The sequence below is a fragment of the Mytilus edulis genome, chromosome 14, assembly GCF_963676685.1.
Source record: "Mytilus edulis chromosome 14, xbMytEdul2.2, whole genome shotgun sequence".
In the NCBI taxonomy this organism is placed as follows: domain Eukaryota; kingdom Metazoa; phylum Mollusca; class Bivalvia; order Mytilida; family Mytilidae; genus Mytilus; species Mytilus edulis.
In genome coordinates, this window is record NC_092357.1 from 39,362,062 (window position 1) to 39,384,245 (window position 22,184).

The window sequence follows — 22,184 nt, forward strand, 5'->3', positions numbered from 1 at the left end:
ATCTGGGCCTTTTATAGCGGACTATGCGGTATGGGCTTTGCCCATTGTTGAAGGCCGTACGGTGACCTATAGTTGTTAATGTCTGTGTCATTTTGGTCTTTTGTGAATAGTTGTCTCATTGGCAATCATACCACATCGTCTTTTTTATATTAAGAACGTTTATCTTGTATGAATTTTGCACATATCCTTTAACACAGCAAGTTTTGCACCTGTTACTGTATGAAAATCCGGTTAGCGTAATAATTTAGTTAATAGGAAACCGTCATTATGACAATGTAACTAGTGATAACGACTGAGTAATTCGTTATAACGACTTGGTAACTTCATATGGCCACTTACTAGCTAGCTATTATGACAAAGTAAAAGTATTTATTGATACTTGGTCATTCAATTAACGACTAAGTTACTCATTTTAACGGATTTTAAGTAGCTTTAAGAAACTGCAAACTCTCTAAAACGTTCGTTTTATTTTTTTCTGTTGATACAGTTTGTAATGCTTATTTGTCAATTTTTACTCATTTATTTTGTTATGTCTCGTCTCACTTTTTTTAATATGTACCACCTTAATATTTTTTCTATTCTATACAGGTATTTAAATCCGATATGTATCGGAGTACTCCCACTTAGAATATAGGTTTAACACTAGTGAGGTGGTTGTTAAGGTTTAAAAGTGTTATATTTTATCACGAAAAAAAAATTCAAGTTTGTTCTCATACTTAAACAAATTCATTTATTTTATAAAATAAAAGTATTACCATGTTTTATGTACTTCTTACAACAAAATTATTATATTCACCTAATGTACTTTTATTTATTTAACGCCATTTTCTAAGGATATAATTATCTTTCTGATATTGTTTTTATTGCTTTGTTTTTAATTACCATTGCATTTATATTATGTCGTAGATCAAACGTATTCGTTCAGTGTATGTTTACTTGTTTTTGTTAATATGTGTTCCGATTGAGTTAACAAAGCCATTTCAATTGATATTTTAGGGATTTTGTACTATACAGCAATGTTAAACCACTAATTCGGGTAATTGTGAAGGTTGACACCTGTTTATAACGATTAAACCTGTTATATTTGTTTGCACCTGTCCTATGTCAAGTATATGATGTTCAGTGGTTGTCGTTTGTTGATGTAGTTCATTGGAGTTTATCGTTTCTTGATGTGGTTCATTGGAGTTTATCGTTTCTTGTTTTTCAAGTCGATTAGACCATTTGTTTTATGTTTGATGGTTTTGCACTTGTCATTTTGGGGTCCTTTTATATCTTGCTGTTCGGTGTGAGCCAATGTTCCGTATTGAAGGCCGTATCTATAATCATTATGGTTTAATTTTTACTAATTGGGACTTGCATGGAGAGTTATATCATTGGCAATCCTATCACATCTTTTTATATCTACTTGATAGATATTGATGAAACTTAACACTAGTTTCCTAGAATATAAATGTACTTAAATTAATGTCGTCCCTTTCTTAAAAGATGAAAGGGTTTCTGTGTCCTGAAACACATGAAAATATCGGTATCTAAAATATACTACATTCTGCTATATAGTAATATTATCATTGTTGAGAGTTGTAGCTGCATTCTTTGATCTTATTCACCGTGTCATGAGTGTTTTTATTTGACATGTTTGACGTTTAATAGAATACGTAAATAAAGGTAACGGTAATTAACACTATTCGAAAGTGATAAATCGATTGAGAAAAAAACCAAATCCCGGTTACAAACTGAAACCGGGGGTAACACATCAACTATTAGGAAACATTTCGGTTTGACTTTCATTTATCTAACACAGATAAATTGTTTCCAGCTACCAAAGTCATAGTTAATCTATGACTTATTTGGCTCTTATTCAGGTTTCGTTTATTATATAGCTAGTTACGTTTTTTACGTAATTACACATCACTTACTTTGAAATATTTAGGTTAGAACGTTCCTGGTGAAGGTTAATCCAGAAAGATGCTTCAGAAGCAAGAAACTACTGTAATTTTCATTTATTGATATTTCTCTTATACAATTTACATATAGATAAATTTAAACACTACTACAGTCTTTCCATGGATACTCTGCTCCATACTCACAAACGAATTGAAGAAATATATCTCGATAATTACTTGTAGGCTTGTTTCCATCAAAGTTGTACGTATATCTGTACCTGACTGCTTCGGCAATGTCGTCACCATACATCTGGGGTTCTTCTTTCGTCACTTTGATAACACCGGAACACTTTTTATAAAATAGTGTTTTGGACGATCTGTCTATACACCGTGGCTGACAGACATGGCCGTGAAGATCATAAACACTCACATAAGATGTTGCAGATCCACTCCGAGGATTTTTAACACCAACATAAGCGACTGTTTCGTATACCATCTGCCGTGTATCGATGATACCATAATCGATGTATCGACCTTTGTATGATATACCATCGGATTGTACGAAAAATTTGGTTGCTCCAGATTGAGAATCGGAAACCCGTCTTTTGTCTACTCCTGGTTTAAAATAATCCCATAATTTTGAGGTTTTGTCGTTTGAATAAATATCATTGTTGTCATCTATACTACCATTTCGTACAGGATTGCAACCGAAATGTTGTCCCATCGGTCTGATATACATCAACATGACTGGAATGAAGGCCCATTGACTTACATCAGCTTCTCCATCAATCACAAAATTGTTCTGATATGAACTGTCCATAACAGATTTATACTCGTCATTTTCGTATTCTACGTCACGTTTTTTTCTTCTCCCAAAGGGTGATGACGAACTACGCAAAATTGGTATACATCGTCCAGATGAGCATCTCAAAAATTCAGGACTTTGGCAGTCAGAGTTACGTGTGCACGTGATTTCTCCAGGAGATGGCGCATAATTGGTTATTCTTTCATCGAAAATTTTAAGATATCCCATGCTATTTGAGAATTCATTTAAATTACCCATTGCTCGGTTCGGCTGATGGAATATATCAGCAGTAACTGGATAATCAAATTCGAAATCATTACCTGAAATATAGACATTTTAATGAAATTGAGCGTGAATTATGATCAAAGACATACGACAAATTGTATATTTCTATGTTAAAATCGAAACAATTTTGGTTAAGAATGATTTCGAATTAGTCTTGAAACAAGTAAATGTTTTTTTTTATTATAAACATCTTGGTTTGCAAACACAATGAACACAGAACACACATTCATTTAAAAGACAAAAACACATATCAGTATTCCAAAGTCCGTTAATGAGTAAGATCTTATAAAAGTTGGAAATGATTTATAAACCGCATCTATAAAGTGTATCATTTAAACGTATTTATGTAATATATTCAAATTCAACTATTGTTTCATTTTCCCGATATTTTACCTTTTATTGAACTTATATACATTTTAGGGCCTTTGACTTTACATGTTCAATAACGCACTGTTTACATTCTTAATTTTTGAGCTTTTTTAATGTTAACCTGATGTAATTTTTCATTTATGATTGACTCCAATTAAACTTACCTATAACAGATTTTGCATTGTCTCTGAAATCTTGCCAGACTTTGTCTACATAACAGTGATGCAAGTAAAACACCGGGTCATTTGGAGAAACATCAATATCGTTCATCGTGCCACCAATAGTGGCGTGTGCATAATTGTGACACGCCTCTAAGTTACGATTAGTACCAGCCAATGGTTCCAATATTCTAGAGTTTCTGCTTTCACGTATTATGTTTCTGTAACAATCTGCTGGAAAGTAGTCTCTTCCTGACCCGCCATTTCTTGTGAGTGGGACATACCGTCGGTCCTGTGTTTGATATCGCCAGTTCGCAAATGGTCCCACCCTAACCTGGCCCCCGTCAATATTACCAATACCCTCAGCAGACCATAAATTGGACATCCATGGATTCGGTAAACTGTTTTCCATTGTGGTGTCGATATAGGGCAGGGTAACCATTCGATCAAAACGTCGTAGTGCTTGTTCAAATCTGTAAAATATTTACCAACAGTTTTGTAAATAGTGACGTCAAAACAAGACGAGAGAGAGTAGCGATTGTACTTTGTTTCAGATTCTCAAATATTTAACCTCATGAATCACTGAAGAGATATTAGTTGTCGAATCGTGCACCTGGTGTAGTAATAAAAATGCATAACGGTTTTTTTTTATTAATTTACAAGGTAATTACTTCGAATCACGGTGCGGAGCTATAGGGGTACATTCAGTAAATAAATATACGTAATCAGGGACCGCCCATTTTGGGGAGAGCTTTCTGTAAAAATAACTGTGCTCTACTGATTGGTAGATACTGTTTTTAATAAATATTTTTTGAATCTGGATCAAAACCAGAGCTAAACAAAATGCTGAATGTACTATTTTTTTTAACTACTGGGTTAAAAAGAAATGGGGGTCAGTAAAGGAATTAAGTGCGAATCTACAGTGTTTGTAAACAAGGCCATGTGAATGCCTAAAAATGCCGCATGACCCTATATATATGTTTTATCATTGCAAAAGATAGGGCTATATTTGTACTTTCATGAATGATATGTGGGTTATGAAATCTTCTAATTTCTAGAGATAAATCAGGTATAAATTTGATTCAAGACATAGATTAGCATTAAAGTCAATGGATTTTTTTTACTGAATTCGCCCCTATTAGTTTCAGTCATCTTGAATTTATTACTTTTCTCATACATGTATAGATTACGATTGGTTGTATTGTGATGCGGCTGAGATACAACAACAGCTATTAGCTTAAATGAGATAAAGAATTACGGACTTGTTCTCGTCCAAGATAAGAATCAAATGCCTGAAAATTAACTATGTGTATTTCAGTTCCGGTCAACTGTCATTATTTCATGTTTGTTTTATTATGCATTATATTTCACAGATAAATACAATATTGAAATACCAAATATTGAAACGTGTTTATTTGCTTTGTTACTCTGCAATATACACGATTTGCTTTGCTTAACAATGTTCTTATACAATGTCTACAAAAATGCAATATCTATATTTTATAACTTCTGACAATCTAACACACCTCCAGAGAGGCCCACCTCAAGAGTCATGTCTATGTGTAATTGTTTTAATTTTCAATAAGTAATTTAGTTTTTTTTTTAAAGCATGGGTGTATAATGCCCACTCTTATCGTACATCCATTTTATATCAATATCTAAAAATACCATATTTCCTATACTAAAGCAACCACATTCACACAAATAACCTTAAATTAGGATAGAGCGAAGCAGTCCATAGATTTTTAGAAAGCTCAAACTCGTGAACCTTTTACAGTTGACTATGCGATATGGAATTTGCTCATTGATGAAAGTCGTATGGTTATCTGTTGTTGTTAATTTCCGTGTAATTTAGTCTCTTGTGAAGAGTTGAATAATTGGCAATCATACCACATCGTCTTTTTTTAAGTTATTTGTTTTATTTTAATTTTGATATTATCAGCAGTTAGTTCTAATGGGTGAAAAAAATTCTTATTAATTTTAATTTACATCACAACTCTCTGTCATTATTTGAAAGACAGCAAAAAAAAAGAAAATATATCTTCTGGAAATTCTGCATCGATGGACAAATTAAAACTTAGTTTTAAACTGTTACATGAGTATTCAGTTAAATTGTCATAATATAATCATGGTTTAGATAAAGACGACATTTACACATACCAGTAGGTAGTCATTGAAAACTGGACACTGATAGGAGTTTTTTTTAGTCCTAGGCATTTCTTAATGATGTTTTGTCGTTTTCCTAAGTGATCACGAGTCTTACAGAAATTCTAGTCAAAGAGGCAAGGGGAAATTTCATTTACATCAAATTCCCGTGAATATAAATTTATTTGATTTTCACATGAAACTAGCAAATACGTGAAACTCACGTGAAATCTCGTTGTGTGACTTTAGTGAATTTCACGTGAAAATTGCAAGCATTTGGTTTCACTCATAAAATAGAGTACATTGTAATTCAAATAATATCTAAATTTTCAAATTTAATCAAAATAATCAAAAACTCAATATTTTATTGTTTGATAATTTCATGTAAAAATTCTTTGAACAATTCGTAAATGAGATTTATGTGAAGCTTAATTCACGAGCAATTCACATGAAAAATGTTCACTTTCGTGTGAAGTATATATATATATATATATGTTTGAGGTAAATCTGACGTGAATTCAATGTGTCTGACTGAGATTCATAATAAATTCACTTTTAGAAGTGTTTACCCTAACGACAACGAACAAGTAAAGTAAAAACTTACAAGAATAGAAAATATCTATGCCAACCTGGAAAGGCAACACCAAAATGAGCCGCGTTTAGAGCATTGGTGTTGTGAATACTTGCGAGCGCTTCGTATGAGTTTGTATTACCAATCTAAAATGAAAAATAAAACAAAATTGCGGTTGTGTCTGTATTTGGTTTAATAATCTGGCGTTATATATGATAAGTCTGGTACCTTTGATATTTTTTTTTATTAAGGTCGACTTTTTTTTACGTTTATGCTGTGTGGATCTACAACAACTGTCGATTACGACGAAAATGATGACTAACACAAACACAAAACAGTACACCATAGTCACCATTTTATTCCAGATTCCTGATGCCGAATGCTAGAGTGTAAAATTGTAATTGGGACCTACCCAAAATAATTAGAACTTTTATGAAAAAGACTATAAATGAAAACACAACTATATAATTTTCCTATAATAATTGAATGTTAGGAAAATTGACCAGAGTTATCTTACTTTAATCACAGAGAGGGGAAAGCAAACAATTTTTAATTTAAGCCTAATTAACATTAAAACAATTTTCCATTAACAAATAAAGTTACCTTATTGAAATATAAGAGCTTTGTTAGCTAAATCTCTCAATTCTATTAGATATTATGATTTTTTATGACAATAGAGAAACATGCTACTATAAGTCATTGAGAAAGTCCAAACAACTGTCGATTACGACGAAAATGATGACTAGAAGGCCCGTACATGTAACTTAAATATTAAAAATGAATCTTCAGGATATAACATTTTAAAAAATATAATTTAACTTTGTAATGTTTTTTTTTTTTTATTATTTTCCCGGTTTTGTACATTTTTGTACCAAATAACGACATAACAGTTAAATAATTTCTTTAAATAGATCTTGAATGAAGTTCATCAAGATTAATGTTTAAATTCGCACGTCCTTCTTGCCGTGGGATTAAAATACCAATCAGAAACTCTTTAGTTTGACCCAGTTTTGTTCGAGCCGATGACCTTCCGCAAGCGAGCCGATCAGCATTTGCTTTTTCTCCTTTGTGTCGCGTGCTTAGCTAAGAAGCAGCATATACCAATCAGAAATTCTTTGGTTTACACGGTTTTGTTTGAGCCCCGTTTTGTTTGAGCCCAGGACATTCCGCAATCCAGTCAAGAAGTCTTCGTTCTTTCTCCTTTGTGCCACGTGCTTAGCGAAAAGCAGCAAATACCACTCAGAAAGTCTTTGGTTTGTCCCGGGCCTGTTTGAACCCATGACCTTCCGCCGCACTCGAGGGAAACAAAATGGTATTCTATACATGTATTTCAAACCCTTCGTTCTATAGGATGAAATAAATTTTAAATTTTAAAACGATCAGTGCTTCATGAATAACCCACACTTATTTCTTTTCGTTTGCTCATTACAACGAACAAAAATGTTGCGCATATTTTAAATGTGTAAAAGATAGCAATCCAAGCAAACAGAAAGTCTTCCATTCTTCCCTATTGATTATCATCAAAGAGGAAACAAACTAACTCGCAGTGTTGAAGACCCAGGCCATTGGTGGCCTTCGACTGTTTTTTTTTTTTTTTTGGTTCTTTGGTCGAGTTGTTGTCCATTTAACACATTCCTCATTTCCATTCTTAATTATCAGTTTTAAAAAAACCACGCATAATTAAAAAAATAAAGTCTTAAAATAAGTGAAAAACTGTTTTAATTTCATTTAAATATTACAAGATTAACTCCATCATTTGTACAGCTGATAGAATTGTAATGTTTGCCACTGTAAATATAACATTAACAGTCGGAATGAATTTGTTTATTTTATGCATTTCTGTCGAAAATTGAATATGAACAACAATAATTGAAGTCTTGTTCAAACTTAATTCCTAGCCACGCAAATTTTATGCATTAGTACTGTATTGAAAATTATGTCTGCAACAATATAACTAATATGTTTTTTCGGCATCTTTTGGCGGGTTTTGACTTTTATCTAAAATGTCTTTAAAAGCAAAATCATTCATTTCAGAAGTGCATATATTCGACTTTGAGCAATCCTAATCAACTTGAATCAAGAAGAATGCTTTATACGCATGACCTTTATAGTGATTTTTTTTTTCTTTTCTTTTTTTTTCTTTTTTTTTTTTGTAAGCCTGTGAATTTCCCCGTTGCGGAATCTTATGTATTACTAGAACACACTAGAACACACCCGTCATATCGCGGGTCCGTGACTGAATTAAAGTATATAACTATGTGCAAGCCTTATTTTAGTATTACTTTTCATCTGATAAAGTCATGCCGATTATAAGATACACAGTTTTCTCTGCTTTCAAATCTTTCTGTTTGAACCCGTCGAACTGGAACTTATCAATTATTGGTAATATTAATTATTTGGATAACAAAAGGTCCTGGAATGGAGTATTTTTTAATCAACAGCATTGTCCTATGTTAGTTATAAAGTTGAATTATTTGATTCACTATTTTATGTCAAGCCCGCTAACAAATTGAAAACGGTTCCTATATATACATCAGGGGCGTAGCTAGAAAGAAACGATCTGCAAGCAACTACCGCCGACTGAAGCGAGGCGAAAAATTTTTGGGACCCTTTTATGCAGAATTTTTTTTTTTCGGTTTTCGGTCATTGGACGGTTAAAAGAGGAGCTACATGTTGTAATGTACATAGGACTTATAAACAATTCATGAATGCAAAACTATTTAGAAATCTTGACTTCTAAATAGAGTAAAGCATGATTAATTGAATATTTAAGCAACACATTTTTGTGATACAGAATTTACTCAAAATTGTCCAAAATCTGCTCTTCGGGAACGTCTCTATTACTTTGTCAATATTCACACTGAAATCCCGATGAATATAATGCAGTTATGCTAGCGATAATAACCTAGCTGTAGTTGTTCATGGTTAATCATATATATATTTTCAACAGATGTAGTACACTGAACGATCTCTCCGCGCGCGGTAGCACTCGTGTTCGCCATCGAGCGACCTCCCGATTGAATTAGACAAATTATATGCCAGGCCAGTTTCGTATGTCTCAAATAATGCAGAGATTTGTTCGTTTGTTGTATTACCGACAACACGAGGAAGCAGATAATGTGCATAGAAGCGATTTCCTGATGATATCAGACGCGACCCCAGTTCCATTATCATGTGGTCTATGAACGCAAAATATAATGAGACTTTCCAATACTGTTTTAGCGTGTTTGCTGGGGGGATTGGCTCTGGTAGTCTGTCGAACACATCGCCTCGGCATACTTTCAACGATATCGAAGGGTACTGATAAATCTAGTGTCAATTGGTACATCGCAGTCCAAACAGTTAAACCGTACTGCCCCGAAACTACTAGAGATGATAACAAATTCAAATCTTGTAATAGAGGCAAGTTACTTTTAGTCTTTTCATCTCCAATAAAACTTTAATTTTGAAACCAAATGCCGCTATTTAATGACATTACATCATTTAAAAAAGCGATTACATATATGTGTTTCCTGTAAACATTTAATTTATACATTTTTATTTTGCCATTTTTTTTTTTTTTGCATGCCGAATTGATGTGCACGCAACTGCGTGTTGGCGTATAGGGAGCTACGCGCCTGTGTAACATTGTACACCTTATTTTTAGTCCAGATTTTTAGTATTCGTATTGTTATCTTAGAAAGTCTTACTGATTAAAATACTACAATAGGTAACAATTTGACAATGATTGAATTTAGTAGTGTCAACCCTGTGATTATGATCCGTTTATATAGCATAATCCTAAATACACCGTTTGGTGGTGCACCTGTTAGATGCGGAACGTACAGATAAGGTAATCGGTAACAGGTGAATATACTTTTGGTATCGGTATCGGACCTGACCCGGAACTTCTTAATTATTGGCAATATTAATTACGTGGAAAACAAAAGGGCCTGGAGTGGTGTAATTTTTAATATACACCTTTGTACTATATTAGTTATATATAAAGCTGAATTCTTTGATTCGTCGTTTTTACGTGATGACGGCTGACAAATTGGACCTCGTAATTTTAGTATTATAGATGGGAACTATTTTAAAAAGCGATAATCCAAAACATTGTGATTGGTTCAAAGCGCTGAACACGTTATAGATTTTATTACTAACATAATGTTATTTTCATTTTGTGATATAAACAATGAATTTAACCCATTGTCATTTGAACTATTTTTTTTCAAACGCGAATTATCCAAAACACAGAGGATTTTCTCCATCAGGAATACATAACCTTGGCTGTATTTGGCAAAACCTTTCGAATGGGTCCTATCTCAACTCTTCAACCTGTTTTATCCTTATTTATTTGATATGTTTGAGCATTAATTCGACTTTTGCAGACAAAACGCGCGTTTTACAAAATTTTAATTATGGTCTCTTTGGTGAATTTATAAGGAAGCTGATAAATTAATTACATGTACAGAATAAACATGTAAATGCTAATTGAGTGATTCTGTGCCCTCTATCGGTCAGTTTCCTCTTTCCTCTTGAGGTTAGCGATCTACTCTGAGTAGGAATAAAACGAATGCATTAGTCGGGTTAATATATGAGCTTGTCGGATAGAAACCGACCTTATGCAAATGAATTCAAATACAAAAGTCATCTTTTACCTTTTTCCGGTTGAAATAATCTTTCAAGAAAGTCTGTAACTGTTTAAAAATTGAAATTGAATCAAGATAAGTCTTATACATGCGCATGCATCATGCACTTGCATAATGTCGATTCCTATACGTCTTATATACCCATATATGTAACACTCACTCTGTTGTTTTTTAGACTGTTTACTGCTGCGTAAAAACGAGTCCTCTCCTCACGACTGAGCGTGCGCAACTCTTTACGTATACCATGGAACAAATTGCCATTTGCCTGTCGCTTTTTTCTACCGACGGATTCAATGGCTTGATTAGCCTCTCTTTGGAGCGACAATATATAGTTCAAGGCATCCCCTGAAATATTCTTGTACCATCTGAAATTAAAAAATCAAAACAAAAATGAAGTGCCGAAGTTTTTGTTCTTGAGATGAAGAACGGCAATAAAAGCATGCTTTCTTTATTTGCCTTTTTTGCTTTGATGTGCATGTACTGATGTTGTGCCATTGATCATGGATACTAAATCTCATATGTTTTCTAGTGCTATGTGACAATTATCAAGTTGACTTTTGTATGAAGTTTTGGAAGAGGTTCCTTAATTTCTGTATTTCTTTAAAATTTGAAGACAGTTTTCTTTTATGGAAACATAACGCTAATTCTGAAAAATTGTCATAATATTTTTTCTTTTGTTATTTTTTTTTTTTTTTTATTCTCTACATCGTTCATTTTTTATTCAGTATTTAATTTCCCATTTAAACGATCATCCTAAATACTATGTACCACATTTTTTTCTATTATAATTCTAAAATTGTTTTGGATGATATATAGTTTAGAAGCAAATTAGATAAATAATCAAGTCTTAATAAGTTTAGAATTACCATTCCTATATAATAAAAAAAAAAGATAAGCCATAAATTATAAGTCAGACATGGTAACCTAATAATTGTTCAGTGATTGTCGTTTGTCGATGTGGTTCATAAGTGTTTCTCGTTTCTTTTCTTTTTTACATAGATAAGACGGTTGGTCTTTTTCTTTAAATGATTTTACACCAGTCATATTTAATGGCCCTTTATAGCTTTCTGTTTCGTGTGAGCCAAGGCTTCGTGTGACTGTTGAAGACACTTTGACCTATAATGGTTTCTTTTTTGTCTCATTGGCACTTATATCACATCGTCTTATATCTACAGTATGTATACATGGTGTTTTTCTCTATGTGGCCTCCGTGGTCGAGTGGTCTAAGTATTTACTACTTGCCAGTCAACACTGAGGGTGTGAATTCGAACCCCATTGGAGTCAGGTGCACTCGACTCTAATCTTAATTGACTAGGATTGCCGTTTTCCCATCGAAGGTCGGTGGTTTTCTCCGGGCACTTCGGCCCCCTCCACCAACAAATACTGGCCGCAACGAAATAGCCCAAAAGCGGTGGTTAAAAGTGGCGTTAAAACACAGAAAATCAAATTAAATTCTATTGATCCCCCACGTCTCTTTATTGTTTTCACTTACCTGTCTTGGTAAGTATGAGCAAGGTAATAATTGATGCATTTGAAGTGAATAACGTCTGCCTTCTCCTTAATGATGTCACACTTGTTTCGAGAGAAACAGTCACACAGTATACTTGGCATTGGCTGTTCCTCAATATTACAGTTTGATATTGTGATCAAAGCTAAAAGCACGAGGATCTCGAGGACCCATTTCATTGTTGACTGAAAGATAAGTAAACATTCTTAAAGGCACAAAAAATAGACAGTGATATTTTGTTTAACAAGCGCTGGGAACAAAAGGAAGCTGGACAAATATAGCTGTTAGAAACTAGGACTTCTGCCTTTAGAAACTTTTATAAAAAAAACAAATTGTGCGTATCTATATTAAAAAATTAAAATGTAAACCCACTTCTTTATGAAGCTTTTAACCTAACTAGAAATTTAAATACTGAAGGAACATATTCAATTAGGGAACTAAATAAGCTAAAAGAAATATGATAGGTTATGGAGCTCTTTTTCGAGATAATTGATTTTTAAGATACGGCGGGAAAAGGCTGACTCGGCCTTCTACCTATATATTTGCATTGGTATTATTTTGGGTCTCAAATCAAAAGAAAAAAAGCAATGCAGAAATATAAGACGTTATAAAGATGTCATCATAGAAATATCTGACCTAAACGGAAAATTCTGACGCAATGATATTTAGAAAAATTAAAAATGAACAAAAGCGATACCTAGATAAGATAGTACTCAAGTCTCTGTTTTCAAAAGACACCTCTTTGCAAAACTCCCTGTACTCATATCTCAATATTAATTAAAAGCTCCGAAAGCACTTTCCTATTCAAGCCTTTAACTGCTAATTTCAAAATTTTAAAGTACGAAAGCTTAACGTGAATATGCATGGCAAAATTATGAAGAAAAAACACATAATTACTGCAATAATGATTGATAACGAACATCCGCAATATTTAGAAATACGTGAAATGATGCCATCATGCATGAAAATCTTATTTTTTAATGATTTTAGAAACGACACACATATTTGAGTGATTTTTTATCAACACATTGTTCATGAAGTCGCTGACCCCATTAAATGTAATCTCTTTTCCATTCAAACTTACCGCATCCGACTTCTACCCCATGTTCTTACATTTCATATAACTCATAATATCAACCTTACCTAATATGAAGTTTATACTGATGTAACTATTTTCTTACTACATATATATGAACCAAAATTTATAACACCTATACGCCAATCTGTCACTTGCGCAATGCCTATAGTTTTAAATTTTCATCTAAAAGGCTATTTACAATGCACATGGTGCTGACATCAATTCTAAATCAATAGATATATCAATAAGTGTTGGTGTTCAAGAAAGGAAATATGTTCCCTTTCTTTTTCTTTTTTTATTTTTGAATTTCTCTCCTTTTATGCCAATATCTTAAAATGAAAATATATTGTTTCTATTATATAATTCATGTAAAAAGGCAATAAAAAATTTAATTATTGTAAGCGTATCTAAGATATAAGCAAAAATCGGCCTCAAATTTCGTTTGATGGAAATAAAATGTAAATTAACATTATTTTGATATAAGTAAAGTAAACTTGAAAGAGCATATTGTATCTTATTTATCACTTTAGAATACGAAAATTACAGTTTCATTGTTTTCCAATTCAAATTGAGAACACTTAAAAGAATAAAATATGAATATTGTGTTTAATCAACGGAAATATTATACACGAACAAGGTTATCAAATTTAAGTTAACTCATTATTTTCAAATTAAGCGGTGTACAATATCAGATGAAAAGATTGACGGGTGCGTATTGACTATAAAATAAAGGAAATTTACATTTTGTTTACACTAAAAGAAAATTCATTTAGAAAAGCGGAAAATTACATCAATCGAATAAGAAAAATATACCGTAGTATGTGCATACATGTACTCTATTAGATAATTTGACATGCGCGAAAAGATATATCATTTAAAATTTAATGAATGTAAGAGCATTGGTGTTCTGAGTGGGGATGGTTTGGTGCAAAAACTTTCGAAATGAACAACATTTACTAAGGTTTTTATAATACTGAAAGCACAAGCACATGGTACAGTCTTACGGTATTTATACCTTTAAAATGTCTACGGAAATAAATTTACTGACTATTGAACTGTCTCAGTCAATCAAACTGATTACGAATTTTATGAAATTTCTATTTAATGAAAAGTTTATGTCGTTATAACGCTATCGAATATTGCGTATAGTAAATTTAGGGAGCTACCATTTGATTTTTATGGGGGGAGGGTGCTAGAATGAATAATTTTGTCCTTTTAAGTTGAAATCTCTGTCCTGCCTTTCACACTGTCCCGATTTTTATATACGATGGACACCCGAATGCGAAGATTGTAAGTTCGTACGAATTCGAAGTTGGTCCCGATCTCGTTAAAATACCAAAAAGTGACCGAAGTAAGTACGATGAATAACGAAGTCTATACGATGGTGCCGAAATTATATACGATAGCAAAAGATGGACATACGAAGGTTAACCGAAGACGGGTATTTAAGCTTCATATCTCAGCCGAAGCCTACACGATGGATCACGAAGGCTACACGATGGATTACGAAGGCTGCACGATGGATTACGATGATGGCGCGATGGCCATACGATGTCTAAAAGATACGAGCAGAATTTCGACAACATATCGTTTCTGTACAAGTCTGCCATGCATGGTGGGAAATCGATCTTTTTGTCTAATTCTTATAAAACTTAGTTTATTATCCCCTCGCCTACTACATGTAAGTTGCGTGTAGATAAAATTGTAATGGACACTCTAGAACCAAAATGCTCAAAACTTGGTATGGTGTTACTCGTTAAGAATATCTTAAGCGCTATTGACTTTAAAGTTCAAAGGTCAATGTCACAGTGGCAGTTGTAATACAAGGCAATATCACCCTTGTGGACACTCTAAAACCAATATGCTTCAAAAGATTTTAACCACATTTGGTATATTGTTCCTCCTTGTAATGATCCGACATTTTTTCCGTTCAAGGCCAAAGGTTAAGGTCATGCAGATGGACTTGTTTTTTCTCCTTGAAATAGCATAATACACAGGAAATTGGTTGCTCATTTTTTTACCTGCTGGTTCTAAAGACAATATTAAAGGTATTCCAGTTACTGAATGTTTTGGTTGATTTCTTAAAAAATAGTTTATGTATTAAATATGCATATTCAATTTACCATTTTCTGCATGTGTCATATACAAATATAGTGTCCATATTTGTCCCCAATATGTTACATACGAGGGGATGCCACGCTCGGCATTGCCTTGTTTGAACAGTAAAATGTGTGCACTAGTCTGAATAATCCCCCATAATTATGCCCATGTTTACTGATCTATCTTAAAGGTAAGGTAATGGGTTCGTTGATCCCTTTTATTCAAAAAGAGCTCTTTCCAGGAGAATATCATAATAATATAGACAAAAGGAAGGATGTGGGGAAAGCAACAAATGCGGCAAAATATGACATATAGAAAACAAAATGGTTATGGAGTAAACATTCGTGTGACAACAACTCAGACGATACATAAAAAATAAGAATAATAAAGAAAAAGTTGGTTTCCCTATATACATGTACCTGCAGTGTTGGTGTACGAGGCGCGTTTATGATTTTCATTATGTTACTTGATATGAAAAATTGACAAAAAATAATATTTTACTTGTAAAAGTAAATCATGAGCCTGTAATAGCTGCTCTTCTTGTTCCATTTGAATTAATAGAAACAACGCTGTCGCCTTTCTTGTTCTCATAGAATCATATGATATGAGCTCCATGTTTTGTGAGGTGACATCCCATTAGTCCGACAACCATTATTCCGACAGCCCATTACTCTGACAACCCAATATTCCGACAGCCCATTATTCCGACAGCCCACTATACCGACAACCCATTACTCCGACAACCCATTATTCCGACTATGCATCTGTCTTGTGTGTATGGGTAAACATTGACCTATATTGGTTTACTTTTGTAAATTGTTATTTGGATGGAGAGTTGTCTCATTGGCACTCACATCACATCTTCCTATATCTATTGATACTGAATGTTGTTTGATATCAATGTGTAAGTTTTTTTCTTTTTTCCTATTTCGATTTCAGGGTTTATTGAACATGTTGAAGTCGGCTATATTGTGTGATGCGTTTTCAGATTTATAACTCAAATGATAGCCAAGTTGAAAATTCTCGTCATATTTTTCTCAGAAACTACAAAACAATGATTTCTGAAATTTGGTTTCAATGTTTATATAAGTCCGCTATACTGTCTGGTGCTTTTCAGATTCACAAATCAACAACTTTCGGCTATTTACCGAAATATTTAAGCGGGGTATCGTCAGTAGCTCGCACCATCACTGGTTGGTCTTGATTTATATATTATGCTCTTAATACCCTGTAATTTTGAAAATGAAATATTCTTTTCTGTTCTATTCTGTATATATACAGATTTCGAATTGAGTATATAGAAAGTATTCGAACTATCTTAAGTCTTATGTAATATATACGTAGTTATTTCTTAAAATCTGTTATTACATAAACGTAATAATATACAGGCAGACAAATTTTATTTTACCCTGATACCCTGATATTTGACTTGAAAAGTGTCGGACTTATGGGTTGTCGGAGTATTGGGCTGTCGGAGCAATGAGTTGTCGGAGTATTGGGCTGTCGAACTAGTGGGTTGTCGGACCAATGGGCTGTCGGACTAATGGGCTGTCGGAATAATGGCGTGTAGTTTTGTGAACGTCTTTCTTAACTGTCGTATTAGACTGACCAGTGCATATCGCGCATGGCACTTTAAATGTATTTTAGCGCGAAAATTAACTTACATTTAGCTGGATTTATTGCCGTCGTAGTTCCATCTTGTCGCCTTCGTACTTTTATTCGATGGCAACACGACGGGATTACGAGGTCTTCACGAAGTCGTGTTGCCATCGTTAGACCTTCGGGTATCTTCGTGATTCATTCGTGTAGACATCGTAATGTCAAAACTGCCCGATGGAAACGATGGAAACACGAATGCAATACGATGTGCAAAGATGCATTCCCGGTGACATTACGATGGTGAGGATGGTGATACGAACTCAATACGAACCCTCAACATCGGACGCACCTTCGGGGATTTTTTAACATGTTAAAAAATTTAGAATCCTTCCCGAAGTTGTCCCCGAAGGCTAGAAAAAGTTGCCGATGGTTAAAGATGGTCAAAGATGGCACTACGAATAGCCCGATCTGGATATGATCAGTCCCGATTTTGAAAATTTCCATTATCGTGTTGCCATCGGCGTAAAAATCGGGACAGTGTGACGCGGGCATTATCATACAGTCATAATTTGTTCAAAATACAAAATATAAACAACTGCCTAAAATATAGAGAAATACACTTTTAATAAATATGTGGACTAATTAAAGTACAAAAAAGAAGATGTGACATGATTGCCAATGAGACAACCGTCCACAAGAGACCAAAATGACACAGACAATAACAACTATAGGTCACCGTACGGCGTTCAACAATGAGCAAAGCCTATACCGCATAGTCAGCTATAAAAGGCCCTGAAATGGCCCTGAAATGACAATGTAAAGTAATTCAAAAGAGAAAACTAACGCGCCCTTATTTATATAAAAAAAAAAATGAACGAAAAACAAATATGTAACACATAACCAAACGACAACCACTGAATTACAGGATCCTGACTTGGGACAGGCACATACATACATAATGTGGCGGGGTTAAACATGTTAGTGGGATCCCAACTCTCCCTCTAACCTGGCACGGTGGTATACATGTAACAGTACACCATAAGATCTATTTTAACAGTTTTCGTATCGCTCTGAACGGAGTGTGAATTGACTATTAAGTGATTATTTATTTTCATTCTAAAGCGTACAACACAACTTAAATCGTTTTGTGTAAACAAAAGTCTGGATTCCTCACAAAACATTCCCAAAAACGTATACAGCAGACTTTATATATATAAAAAGTTAATTGTTTTCTGTTTAGTATTAAATTTATGATTAAGATCCATTTTGTTACATCTTGTGATCAATTTTATTTGGCAATCGCCAATGGCAGTCAGCAGGATTAAAGAACATCAGTTGTTCGACCTGTTAGTCAAATGCGTTTTGTTTACATATACTTCTTCACATTTTTGGTCTTTTGGAAAATGTTGTTTGTGCTGTATTTAGACCCTTCTACAACGAAATTTGTTATACATGCACACGTATAAAAATTGCGATCTTTATCCAACGCAATCATAGGTTTGAATGTAGTTTTCAATTTAGACTCGTTTAAAATATATATATTATATATAAGCTTTTGAAATCACAAAATTACAAAAGAAGAGAGATAAATAAAATTTCACATTAGAGATAAATATTAAAATATTCATTAGAATTGAATATCGATTAAGAAAATTTCCGTAATAAAAAAAAACGTTTCAAATTTTCTTTACTTAGAGAACGAACATTCCTCTTCAATGGCCGGGAGGGTTATGTTTTTTCTCTCCAAATTTATGAAAGTTCAAACAAATATTCTGTTCAAGCAGAGGACACAAAAAAAAACTCTTGCAATTGTTGTGGTTTGAACATTTCATCAAATCAATATGGACAACTTTTTATTTGTTTCTAAATTGTGCATATTTTAAAAAACCGAAACCTCGAGCCCTATGCGACACATGGCGCCTAGGGGAGTTGTAAGTTGTAAGAAAAAACGAAACCGTGCGCGAACAATTGCTCCCAATGATACAGGGCGGTCAGCGCTGTTGACTATATCATGCTTAACGAAATATACTTACAACTATGATGAAAAAAAATGTATTTACTTTGTGTTTAATTTTTCCCCTGGATATTGTACTCCTCCAATGCACATTCAAATAATTTCATAAGAATGAAACGAATTTATAGGTTTATAAAAGGATTTTGCGTACGTGAACGACAGCACAATGAAACATATGTATGCCCCCAGATGATTGGTCAGTTCCATGTGACGTCATCGATTAGTAAGTAAGAGACAGTGAAGCAATCGGCATATACTTTTGTCTTGTGTACTTTATATATCTATAACTAAAAACAGTTTTGATTTTTAAAAGTCAAAAGTTTCTCAAAATTATGGTCTTTTCATGAGCCATAAAAATATAAATTAAATAATTTTTCTTTCAAGTAGCCATTAAAGATGTCATCAAAATACGATTGAAATCGTTGTGTACATATGATAAACATATTTACCGTTAATTTTCAAACCTAATGCGTAAAATTTGCCAATTTCTGTTTTTTTACTCATCGAATTTTGAATTAAATGAATATTTCAAACATCAAATTCTGATTAGTTGAATATTGCGCGTTACTTTTTACATTTTGATTTAAAAACTGATTAGAAATATGTTTGCAAACAAAACCAAACCGTATGCACTTAAAATAATGCAAAAAATATGACGTGATTCGCCTACAAGCTGCATTGGAAATATTGAAGATGTGAATAACCTTTAAATTTCATTACATCTGCGGTTTTTATTTTCTTGATTGACGTTGAGGCTAGGACTAAACCACAGCTGTTATAGAAGTCTCAGATATAAAATACAAAGTAGCAAATCCCATTTAAAAAGTTTAAACAACCTACTAAAAACACATAACAGACTAAAAACTTGTCCGTTTTATGAACCAAAATGCGCATGTGTAGAATCCTCTTTCCTACACAGATAAAAAAAAAATCGTCCGTGTTATACACATTTTACGCAAATGTAGTATCCTTTCTTCTAAACAGTAATCAACTAAATGTTAATTTTCTTGATAAATGTCCTGGTTAAAATGCAGTCAACAGTGAATATATTATGGAACGCCAAATCTGTCTTGTTATGACCATTTTTATTTTTTTATGTGCATTTTCCTGTATATGATGTGCACTTGTCATTATATGATGTGCAAACATCATTATATGATGTACAAACATACGTATATGATGTGCAAATGTACGTACTTGTATATGATGTCAAAAAATCCTTATACGATGTGCAAATATAGTTATATGATGTGCAAAATCCTTTTATGATGTGCAAATATACTTATATGATGTGCAAATATACTAATATGATGTGCAAAGATTCTTATATTATGTGCAGATGTACTTACATGTATATGATGTGCATTTTCCCTTATATTATGTGTAAACATCTTTATATGATGTGGTTGTGTCATTATATTATGTACATATAACCTTATATTATGTGGTTCGGTTTACTTCATTATATGATGTCGAAACGTCATTATATGATGTGCTTTCATCTTCGTTGTGGTCAATGAAGATGATTACGATTATAATGATTACTGTCTACTTCATAACTGATTCCGATCTGCTTCTGATAAATAAGTGTCTTATGATGACCCCAACACAAAGTGACGGTTCGATATGATATCTCTTGTCAATCTCTGTGTTATAGTTGTATCAGTAAGGATTGGAAACCTAATCCCTGTCTCAACCTCCTTATTGCACCTATGCTTTTTCTCTATTTATTCATAATCCGGATGGCCACTTTATTAATGGTGACCTAAACATTGTCATAACACTTCTCTGAGAAATGTATTATCCATAGGCCTAAAATATCACGAGTCTAAAACCATCGTTTGACAACTTCAAAATACTGATGGATTTTGTCAATGATTGTGCCAGGAAATTAATTATACGCGAGGAAGAGGGCGTAAATACTCCATCCGACTTGACGTAGGCTGTGAAGTCATTGACACAAGTCAAATTTATAAACTTGAATAGGTCTATGAATACGCATGCTACATCTTTTTTTCAAGTTTCAAATTTTTAAAAGCACCATTCCTTCTTCCATACAAATTTTGTTGTTGTTCTCAGAGATAAAGCCCCAAACAACATCGTTTATGGGAATATATCACATTACATAAACTGCTTGATCAATGAATTAGATAATGACAATTCATTTGGAAACTCAAAATATACCCCAATACACTTATCAAGGTGGAAATACGGGATAATCATATAAGGTCTGTTCTATCTTCCTTTCCTTTGAATGTCAACCAAAGATAAATGACTGGATATTCCTCCTTTACTGTATTTGAGACATAAACTACGAATACAAAAGTGTCCTTATACAAACAACGTTTTATTACTTGGTCTTTTATCACAATATTTGATACCTAAACTTCATAAGTGTCATGACAAACAACGTTATAGTACTGGTTCTCGTATGTGCTCTACGAAACCTCTTTCTAAATTATTAACATCAATTTCATCTGTAAACAAAACCGGATTTTAAAGTTATTGTGAAGTTACATGTAATGCTGCAAAAATTTACCTGACGAAAGTAGTAGAACATTTCATGTAAAAAATATATCAAATATATCAACATACCAGGCTTATAATTTATTAGGCAAGACGTCCATTTCGTTTCAATAAGATTCTTTAGTGAAACACGTTATCTATAAAACCAGGTGTAATCCCCCATTTATTAAATAAGAAATTAAAATGCCTGTAACAAAAAGTAAAATCACAAAATACTGAACTCCGGGGAAAACCTAATCGAAAAGTCCCTAATTACATGGCAAAACCAAATGACACATCAAATGAATAGACAACATATGTCGTTTTTCTGACTTGGTACAGGCATTTTTAAGTGTAGAAAATGGTGGATTGAACTGGTTTTATAGCGCTAAAGCTCCCACTTGTACGACAGTCGCATCGAATTCCATTTAAATGACAAAGTAAGATGCGTGAACAAAATGTCACATATAGGGGCACAACAACAACACGAACTCCAACAAAATCTGGGGGTGATTTCAGGTGCTGGTCCACATG

The 22,184-nt window shown here is 33.3% G+C and overlaps 2 protein-coding genes across 4 annotated transcripts in view; one reads left to right on the plus strand and one right to left on the minus strand.

The window, feature by feature from the left end:
* LOC139503477 (uncharacterized) overlaps positions 1 to 22,184 on the plus strand; it is a 210,555-nt gene that overhangs the window by 11,713 nt on the left and 176,658 nt on the right. The window lies entirely within an intron of this gene.
* Positions 1,986 to 19,367, minus strand: LOC139503473 (tyrosinase-like protein 2). 3 transcript variants are annotated; one of them, XM_071293258.1, is made up of 6 exons: positions 19,165 to 19,367; positions 12,340 to 12,539; positions 11,008 to 11,212; positions 6,250 to 6,362; positions 3,507 to 3,973; positions 1,986 to 3,008 (listed from the first exon to the last, which is right to left on the minus strand). In XM_071293258.1, the coding sequence occupies exons 2-6, from the start codon at positions 12,531 to 12,533 to the stop codon at positions 2,041 to 2,043; spliced, it is 1,947 nt and encodes a 648-aa protein (XP_071149359.1). In that variant the 5' UTR covers positions 12,534 to 12,539; positions 19,165 to 19,367; the 3' UTR covers positions 1,986 to 2,040. The 3 variants fall into 3 exon arrangements, with proteins under 3 accessions (XP_071149359.1, XP_071149361.1, XP_071149360.1); XM_071293260.1 differs by having other exon boundaries at positions 19,192 to 19,292; XM_071293259.1 differs by lacking the exon at positions 19,165 to 19,367 and adding an exon at positions 13,498 to 13,675.